General features: G+C 65.0%; 1 protein-coding gene across 1 annotated transcript; it reads right to left on the bottom strand.

Moving 5' to 3' along the window:
- Window positions 1–3,284: 3,284 nt before the first annotated feature.
- Window positions 3,285–9,198, bottom strand: ABTB1 (ankyrin repeat and BTB domain containing 1). Its single transcript, XM_056129419.1, has 12 exons — window positions 9,050–9,198; window positions 7,857–7,919; window positions 7,715–7,770; window positions 6,992–7,136; window positions 5,924–6,083; window positions 5,775–5,820; window positions 5,506–5,622; window positions 5,306–5,424; window positions 5,066–5,164; window positions 4,643–4,810; window positions 3,877–4,077; window positions 3,285–3,798 (listed from the first exon to the last, which is right to left on the bottom strand). The coding sequence occupies exons 1-12, from the start codon at window positions 9,103–9,105 to the stop codon at window positions 3,592–3,594; spliced, it is 1,437 nt and encodes a 478-aa protein (XP_055985394.1). The 5' UTR covers window positions 9,106–9,198; the 3' UTR covers window positions 3,285–3,591.
- Between the last annotated feature and the right edge of the window lie 654 nt (window positions 9,199–9,852).

Raw genomic sequence — 9,852 nt, forward strand, 5'->3', positions numbered from 1 at the left:
CGCCTGCTGCTGCCCTCACGAGTCCCAGGCACGAGTGCCTCACCCCTGATTTCACCATCACTCTGTTGTTCTCTCTCCAGCCGTGAGCACTCGGGGCTCCGTGTTAGGCTAGAACATGCATTTCCCGATGGAACATCTGAAAACTCTGTAACGCTCTTTTCCCTGGGTGGCAGGAGTGAGCGAACACTGCGGAGTAGGGGTTTGGGGGAGGGGCGATGCGGCTGTTGACTCTAGAAGGGCTGATGAACAGTTGCAGACACAACCCCAACTTTCAGTCACATCCTGGGCGCCCTCTGGGGGCGCACCCTGTTTGGGAGCCTGGGGTCAGAGTTGGGGGTGGTGGCCCCATATTGTCCTGTGACCCTGTGTTTGAGGTCACTGGAAACTGTGTCCCTTGCGAGGATTTCTGTCCTGTTCCCACCCTCCTTTAAGACGAGCCACCTTCCTACAGAAGGTCCCCTGCCCCAGGGGGAGCGAGGGGGGGAGGAGACACGGATTGGGGTGGGGACGACTGGGAGGGCCCATTTACACCGCACACTGTTCTCACGCTCTCAGAGAACTACCACGTTTGGTTGAACGGAATCCTTGCCTTGAGCCCCCACTTACATGCTTTTTGCTCACACCCAGCTACGCTCAGGTGTTTCTCTGCCTCTGCACTCAGGAATTACTCCTGGCGGTGCTCGGGGGACAGTATGGGATGCTGGGGATTGAACTCGGGTCAGCCACGTGTAGGGCAAGCACCCTACCCGCTGTACTAACACTCCAGCCCCACACTTAACATTCTGACTTGAAACCTACAGTAGGAAGGGACGTCGCGGCTGAGTCTTCAGCCCAAGTTCTCCCTTGAACACGGACCTCACTTGCCTCTGCCCACAGCGAGGCTGCCTGTGTTCTCTCTGGAATGCATTTTTTTCCTCCCTCTCCTCTCACATCTTCTTGTTTGGTTCATTTTGTTTTGGGGCCACCCCTGGCTCTGCACTCAGGAATCACTCTTGCTGGTGATCAGGGAGCCAGGCAGGGTACCAGGGATCGAACCCAGGTCTGCCATGTGCAAGGCAAAAAGGCCCTCCCCGCTGTGCTTGTCTTTCATGTCTTTCTAAGCAAGATTCATTCCATTTAAAACTACCTTGCTTCACACCCACACACACACGCACGTGTGCGCGTGCACATACACACACACACGCACACACACACACACACACACACACACAATGGGAACTCGAGTGCCAGCTGTAAAGATGATTCACAGCCCCCTCCCCATAGCTGGGAAAAGAAATGGGTAGAATTTTTTATTTTGCTTTCTTTTGCGGGGGGGGGGGGGGGTCACACCTGACGATGCTCAGGAGTTATTCCTGGTTCATGCACTCAGGAATTACTCCTGAGTGGTGCGCGGGAGGGGATGCTGGGAATCGAACCCAGGTCGGCCGCATGCAAGGCAAATGCCCTACCCGCTGGACTATCGCTCCAGCCCCAAGAAATAGGTGGAATTTTTCTGAGTGTTTTCAGCTGAGGGGGCTGGAAGACTGGACGGCATGAGGACCAGCTGAGGATACACCCGTGTCCCTGGCACCGCCCAGCCCCAGGGCATGGCGGGAGAGGTCCAGGAGGGTATCCTGGGAGGCTGCCCCTCAGGCCCTTGCACTGACTGAGGGTCTGGGTGGCTGAGAATCAGCAGGTGGCACCTGTGGGAGGCCTCCCCCGAGGTTCAAATGCCCTCATCAGGGACCAGCTGACAGTGCAGGGCAGGGGTACAGCATGGGCTCACAAGCCAGTGGGTCTCCTGGGCCTCATTCAGGCCTCCCGTGCCCGGAGAACCCCTGGGCCCTTCTTGCCGAGCCCCAGGCCACAGGACTTCCCCGATGGCCTCACCATGGTGCTCAGGGTCCAAGCCCGCCACCCTGCACCGGCCAGCTCTCTCCTGGGTGCACCCCAGGGCTGCATCTCTGGACACCTCAGACCTCGGCTCCCTGATGCGGGGCCCAACGCACGTCTGGCTTAGCCAACAATCAGGGCTCCCTGTAACCATGCTGTGCTGCAGTGACTCACCTGACACTCCACGCCAGGCAAGGAGGGAGGGAGTGGCTGCCCCTGTCAGGCCCCAATTTGCAGGTAGGTAAACTGAGGCCTAGGGCAGTGCCCAAACAGTAAGTGGTACAGCCACAGTGAAGCCTCTGGCTCCAGCCAGGCTGACTCCCCGACACCCCTGCAGACACAATTGAGGACCAGCCTCCCAAGGCCCACGCCACCCCCGAGGGTGCACGAGGGCTCATACACACACACACCCCAGAGGTGCTGAGCGAAGAAAGAAAGGCAGAGGGGTGCCCATCCGGGGCTACACACACACCCCAGAGAGGCTGAGTGTCTGGGGATTGTCAAGAAAGGCAGGGGGGTGCCCATCTGGAGGCCACACACACACACACACAGGAGCTGAGCGTCCAGGGGCTGTCTCCCCAGACACACACACACACACACACACACACACACACACACCCCAGGGGCTGAGCGTCCGGGGCTGCTATCTCCCCAGACACACACACACACACACACACACACACACACACACCAGGGGCTGAGCGTCTGCTCTCTCCCCAGACACACAAAGGGGCTGCTGTCTCCCCAGACACACGCACACACACCAGTGGCTGAGCGTCCTGGGGGCTGCTGTCTCCCCAGATACACACACACACACACACACACACACACGGGCTGAGCGTCCTGGGGGCTGCTGTCTCCCCAGACACACACACACACACACACACACACACACACACACACACACACACGGACTGAGCATCCATCCGTCGGGGATGCTGTCTCCCCAGTGCCTCCAGGCAGACGGGTCCACCAGCCTCGGGTTCAGGGAGGCATCCTGCACCTCTGACCACTATAGAGCTCGGGGGGTAGGTGGGGGGCGCGGGGGGCTCCCCTGCAGCCAGTCGCCTCCAAGCCTGGGCCCCCCACACCCAGAGATGCAGACTCTGACCCTGTCTGAGGCCAGCCCACCCCAGCCCCCACTGAGGTGCGGTGGTGGTGATGGTGGTGGTTGGTGACCCTCAGCTGCAGGGCCAGAAGCCCGGGGGGTGGGGGTGAGGGTGGGGAGCTGAGCCCCCCCAGGTCCCCAACCCCTGGAGATCTGAACACGGGTGGGGGCAGGGTGTGTGGAGGAGGCCACGGGCAGACCCCTCTCCAGGGCCCCGTCCCCCCGCCCTCGCCTCTCCGCGCGTCTCTTCTCCGGAGAGCTGAAACCAGGCCCACCCAGCGCCCAGGCCCAGGACAGCGGCTCCCACAGTGAACTCAAGCTTTATTGCCACACCACCCAGCCCCATCCCCGGGGCCACTGCTCCGAGTGCAGCCGCAGCTGGCCGGGGTGGGGAAGCAAAGGCGGCCGGGTGGGCTGCTGGCGGGCGGCGCTGAGCCTCCGTTTCCCTGAGTGCTGCCCAGCCCGGGCTGAGGCTGGCGTATGTTTCGGGGGCAAGGGATCCCCGTGTCCTGGTCATCCTCCCCGGGGGGCGCCCAGGCCCAGGGGCTCCGCTGATGAGCCCCCCTGTCCCCAGGACAACCCGGTGGGCAGGGCTGGGTGCCGGCCGGCGTTTAGCAGTCCAGGCCGATGGCCACCAGCAGGTCCTCCAGGGCCCGCAGCCGCTGCTGGGCCTCCTCGATGGCGCTGTAGGTCTGCACGGTGCTGGCCACATGGAAGCGGATGTCGTCCACCAGTGGGATGGAGTCCGTCTCCTGCCGGGCCGCCACGGCCGCCGCCTCCTCCCGCACGGCCTCCACGAAGTCCTCGCGCTCCACCAGCTGCGGACAGGCCGGCTCAGGGCGCGCCCCCTGCCGTGGCCCCCTCAACCCCTGAGCCCGCCGGCGGAGCCCGCCCACCTTCTCGATGACCCTGGCCATGTATTCGGTGCACTGGTCCTCCAGCCGTGCCAGGCGGAAGAGCTTGGCCACACGCCACACGCCCACCACGCTGTCCTCGTCCAGCAGCTGTGCCAGGCTGCGGCCGCACAGACGCTTCAGCCCGGGCAGCAGGTACATGTCGGCCACGCTCAGCACATCATAGGCCGCCTCTGGCAGCATCTGCGGAGAGCAGGGGTGAGGAGGGGCCCCGGGGTCGCTGGAACGGTCAGGAGCCACGGACCAGGCCACGGCACCCACCCCTCAACCTCAACTTCTGCTCGAGACAGCCCACACACCCCGCTTCCTCCAGGTGGAAACCGAGGCAGGGGCAGGGGAACCTCCTGTGACCACACAGATCCAGGGTCCAGAACCCCAAGTCCAAGCACGGGGAGAATGGACTGGGGGAAGGGCAGACGGCAGCAGGGAGGGGGAGGGCAGTGAGGATGAGGCCTGGCCCAGAGGAAGAGGCTGCCAGGCCTGCAGCGGGCAGGATCAGGTCTGTGCCCCTTTGCCCTCCACCCACACTCAGCAGCCTGAGTCTCAGGACCCCTCTGGTGCACCCCCAACATTCTGCCACGAAGCCTCCCATCAAGGCAGCCTGCTGGCCAGGTAGCCCTGGCCACAGGCCTTCAGGAAGGCAGCTTTCCTCCTGCGCTGGAAGCCCTGCGGGCTCACGATGCTCCCGAGGTCCTTGTCATCCCCCACCACGAGTTGCTGGGGACATGGGGGTCTCTGCCGGGCCCACCTCCGTGTGGTCGCTGTAGATGTAGTAGAGCACGTGGATGAAGACCTCGGGGGAGATGCCGTGCAGGGTGATGGCCGGGAGGCCGCCTGCTGCCTCCAGCTCCTCATTCTCACGGAAGTGGTCATCCAGCAGGGCCCGGAAGTAGTCGCTGCGGCCACAGAAGAAGGCCTGGGGGAGGCCGGACTCAGGGGAGGGGACCCTTGGAGGGGGCGGGCCAGGCCGGGTGTGGGGGCCGGGGCGTGGCCAGATGGGTATGGGCGGGCTTTGGGCGTGGCCTGCAGGGTGGGGCCAGATGGGCGGAGCCAGAGCAACACTGGCCAGTTGGGCAGGGGCGGGGCCAGACAGGGTTGGGGCGGAGCCAAGCGGGACAGGGCGGGGCCATATCAGCACTGGGGGCGGGGCCGGGGATGGCCAGAGCTGCACCTTGTGGCACAAGAAGTTCCGTCCGTCCACGCGGAAGCACACGTCGGGGCAGCTGTTGAAGGCACAGGCGCAGGGGAAGGGCAGCTCTCCCAGGTCACCCTGGGGACAGGAGAGGAGATGGTGTCACACAGGCCCGGGGTGGGGGACAGCCCCAAGGGCACGTTTCAGGAGAAGCCAATCTGGTCCAGAGAGAAGTGGACAGCCCGGGAAAGGGCTGCCCACCAGCCACTGGGCACTCACACGGAGCTCAGGCGGCAGGGCGCCATCGGCCAGCAGGGCCAGGTCCTCTCGGAGCCGGGGGTCCGCGGGGGGTGGCTCGATGGTCAGCACCTTCACGCACGTGCCCGGCTTGGATGCCACTGCAGAGGGGAGCGTGTGAAGACACCACGCGGCCCCGACCAGCCCTGGTCCCGGGGACCCACAGCCCAAGGCCCACGCACCGAACTCGGACACCTTCTCGCACTTGGCCTCCAGGTCGCTCAGCAGGTCCCACAGCTGACACTGCTTGGCCAGACGCTCACAGTCACTGACGTGCTCCACGCCCACGTCCAGGCGGCCTGCGGGCAGGGCAGACGGTCAGGGGGTCTGAGCCTCCCTGCCGGCAGCCCGGAGTTAGGGACCCGCAGGGGGCCAGGCCTTGTCCCACCCCCACCTCTCGCTGGCCCCACCGAGATGAGCCCTCCCGTCTCCCCGCCGGGTCGGGGGTCACCTGTGTACAGGTACTGCAGCAGGGCCCCAAAGGCCACTGGGTTGATCTGCGAGCAGAGGCACGGGGAGAGGCGGTCAGAGCCGGGTGCCCGGCAGAGCCCCCCGCTGTCCAGGGCTCGCCGGAGCCCCCCACCCCGCAGGAGGGCCGACCAGAGGGTGCCGGAGAACCACGACGTTCTTGCCCTTCCACTTGGTGTCCAGCATGTCGGCGAAGTAGGTGCTGCGCGCGCCCAGCACACAGCGGTGCGCCCGGAAGGGCCTCCCGTGCACCACGAAGACCACGTCGCTGTAGAGGCCCTGCTCCAGGAGCCTGCGGGCGAGGGGCGCTCAGCGGCAGGCACCGCACACAGCCACACCCGGACGGACCACCCCACGTGCACACAAGGCAACACACACACACACACGTGCCGGCACACAGGCCTATGCACAATGGTACCGGCTGACCCACATACACATGCTCACTCACACTCTATCTCATGCCCATAAACACACATACACACATTCTTACTATCACTCACACTCATACACAAACTCACACTCATACACTCACATTCATACACACGCTCACAGACTTATACACTCATACTCCTACACACTCATACTCACTCATACACACTATTACGCACTACTGCACACACTGTCCACTCACATACACACTCACACCCTGTCACACACGATCACACTCACACTGATACGAATGCATTTATACACACTTTTACACACTCATTCAGTCATACACATGCTCCTGTACTCACCACTCCTATACACACTCATACATACTCACGCATACACACTTGCACACATGCACATATTCCCATGCACTTATCACTCACAGCCACATACTCATACACACTCGACACATGCAGACTCACACACTCATACACATTTATCACTCATACACCCAAACACACTCATACATTCACTCATACACACGCACTCACATTCACACTTATATGCTCACTTTCATGCACATCAATCATACACAGACTCATACACACTCATACTCTCATACACGTTCACACACTCATATACTCACATACTCATACACATCAGTCATACACACTTTCATACGCTCACACACTCACATACACACTCACACACTCACCCATACTCATACACTCGCACTCACACACACTCACACTCATACACTTGCACACTCACACTCAGACTCACACTCACAGCCGCACACACAGCCACCCAGAAGTCGGCTGTGCTCACCGCTGCAGGAAGTCGTCGTAGTAGTCCCGCCTCCGGCACGAGGCCGTCACCTGCTTGTAATCCCGCAGCGCGCGGCGGATACCGTCACTCAGCGCCCCGTACAAGCAGCGCTCCCCGTCAAACGTGTTGGCCTCACAGCGCGCCCCTGTAGGTTAGGCTCCGACTCAGCTGCCTGACGAGGCCATCCACACTGCCCAGGGGCCTGGAGCCCTCGATGCCCTTCCCTGGACCCCCAGACCTCAGCGTCCAACCCCACACCTCCACTCACTGGCAGCAGCCCACCCACACCTCAGCCAGGCACCCAGCCCCGAGACGGAGCCCTGGGCTCCCTGTCCACACAGCAGCGAAGAACAGACGTGCCCAGGGCTGCCACCAAAGGCAGGCGGAGCTGCCAACAGGGGGCAGGGACAGTCATCAGGGTTGTCCCCAAGGGGACAACCGCAGGAAGGTTCACACCGCCAAGGCCCTGGGGTAGCAGCAGTAGCATGGCGTGTCCACGTGGGAGAGCCAGTGGTTGGGGCTGGCTGGGGGGACCCGCCTGGGACCAGCCGTCCAAGGGACTCAGGGCTGGGCACTGTGGCTATGAGGATTCCCCGAGGTGCAGAGCGCCACCAGGAGGGGGCGTGGGGCCCAGGGGCTGTCCCCGCGGAGGTGGCAATGCCCTGGACAGTGGCAGGGCCAAACACACACGAACACACAGGCCCGGCGCAGGACCCCTCTCACCGTTGGCCAGGAGGTAGAGGACCAGCTCCTCGTGCCCGCACAGGCAGGCATAGTACCTGCAGGAGGCAAGGTGGAGTAAGGCAGACGGGAACAAGGCTGTGGGCCCCACCCCCGCCCCGCCCCCTGCCCACCGGGCACTCACAAGGGGGTACTGTCCCACTTGTCTCGCACGTTCACCTCCACATCGCGCTGCTCCAGCAGGTACCTGGCCAGCGAGGGGGACAGAGCCAGGTGAGGCCAGGTGCACGGTGCGGGAGAGGGGCCCTGAGACCCAGAGGGAGGGGGTGGGGCAGAGGGCAGGGAGGCCAGCGCCAGAAGGGAATCCAAGCCAAGGGGGCAGAGCCACAGGGCAGGGGTGGCCTGGCAAAAGGGCAGAGGGGGCACTGCAGCAAGGAGGCTGAGGGGAGGTAGAGGAGGAAGTGATGGTGATGTTAGAGGTGATTTAGAGGTAGAGAAGGTGGTGACTGATGGTGGTATCAATGATGATAGAGGTGGTAGTGATGGAGGAGGTGATGGAGGGTGGTGGAGTTGATGGTGTTGGAGGAGGTGATGGAGGCGGCTGTTGTTGTTAAGCAAAGTGATAGTGACAGAGGAGGTGATGGAAGAGGTGCCAGAGGTGGCCAAGGAGGTGATGGAGGAGGATAAGGTGATGGTACTAGAGGAAGCATTGGAGGTGGTGACGGCAGTGGAGAAGGTGATGGTGATGGTGTTGGAGAAGCTGATAAGAGGAGGAGGAGGAGAAGGAGGAGGAGGAGGAGAAGGAGGGGAGGAGGAGGAGGAGGAGGAGGAGGTGGTGGTGGGCAGCTGGGCTGGCACAGGGGAGGCAGAGATGCATGGGGAGACCCGGATACTTGGCCCCTGTCTGATGGTGGGAAAGGGGGGGACAGGGGTGGGGGTGGTCATCACTCACTCAGAGGAGCAGCCTGGACAGTGGGGGCGCAAGGTAGCGTTCAGTTTGGGGACTACCAACAGGTTCCGGGGGGCACCTGGCCGGCGGGGGCAGGGAAGCTGGGGTGTAGGGGACAGAAGCAGCCTGAGACCCGCCTGGGGGAGGGGGGTCTCAGGAGCGTCCCCACGCCGGGGCACCCGTCCCTCTCCCGGGGCTCGGCCACTCCCGACGGCCTGGGCCGGTGGGGGCGGGGCGGGGGCCGCTGGGGCCCCTCTGGGCTGTCCCAGTCGCAGCCCCCGCGCAGGGGCGTCGCGAGGGGGCTGGGGGGGGGGCGTGCGCGTCTCTCTGGGCGCGGGTCCACCCTGCCCGGCCCGGGCCCAGCGCCGGCTGCAGCGGGACCGTGGGGGCGCCCCCGCCCCCCGCCCCCGGCGCCGCGGGAGCCTCACCGCACGCGGCCCACGTCCCCCTTCCTGCAGCTGGCGAAGAGCTCGCTGGTGTCCATGGCGCGGACGGCTCGGACCCGGGCCCGGCGACCTCGGGCGGCGGCGGCGGCGGTGGCGGCGCGCCCCGGCGGATGTAAACACGCCCGGCCCCGCCCCGGCCCGGCCCGCTCCGCCCCGCTCGGCTCCGCAGCGGCGCCTGGTGCCCGGAGGACCGACCCGGCCCGGCCCGGTCCGGCCCGCGCGGCGCCCGGTGCCCACGGATCGGCCCGGTCCAGTCCGGCCCGTGGCGGCGCCCGGTGCCCACGGATCGGCCCAGCCCGGTTTGGCCCGCGCGGCGCCCGGTGCCCACGAATCAGCCCGGTCCGGTCCGGCCCGCGGTGGCGCCTGGTGCCCGGAGGACCGACCCGGCCCGGCCCGGTCCGGCCCGCGCGGCGCCCGGTGCCCACGGATCGGCCCGGTCCAGTCCGGCCCGTGGCGGCGCCCGGTGCCCACGGATCGGCCCGGCCCGGTTTGGCCCGCGCGGCGCCCGGTGCCCACGGATCAGCCCGGTCCGGTCCGGCCCGCGGTGGCGCCTGGTGCCCGGAGGACCGACCCGGCCCGGCCCCGTGCCCACCCGGCGTTGACGCGGGAGGACCGACCCGGCCCACATTGGCGCCGGTGCCCACGGACCAGCCCGGCCCAGAGCGGTGTTCGGTTCCCAGGGACCGACCCGGCCCGGTGCCCACCCGCCGTGCCCTCCCAAGAACGAGTCGGGCAGGCGGACGCTGGGCCCGGCGCGGCTCCGAGCGGCTTTATTGGGGTCCCGC

This window comes from Sorex fumeus, unplaced genomic scaffold (assembly GCF_029834395.1).
Source record: "Sorex fumeus unplaced genomic scaffold, SorFum_2.1 ptg000072l, whole genome shotgun sequence".
Classification (NCBI taxonomy): domain Eukaryota; kingdom Metazoa; phylum Chordata; class Mammalia; order Eulipotyphla; family Soricidae; genus Sorex; species Sorex fumeus.

What these genes read in the sequence shown, in the direction of transcription:
- ABTB1 (XM_056129419.1), bottom strand. Translation starts at nt 9,105, where the DNA reads ATGGACACCAGCGAGCTCTTCGCCAGCTGCAGGAAGGGGGACGTGGGC. An exon ending in GGGGACGTGGGCCGCGTGCG is followed by an intron (nt 7,920 to 9,049) that starts GTGAGGCTCCCG and finishes CTCGCTGGCCAG; the next exon opens with GTACCTGCTGGAGCAGCGCG. An exon ending in CGAGAAGGTGTCCGAGTTCG is followed by an intron (nt 5,425 to 5,505) that starts GTGCGTGGGCCT and finishes TCCCCTCTGCAG; the next exon opens with TGGCATCCAAGCCGGGCACG.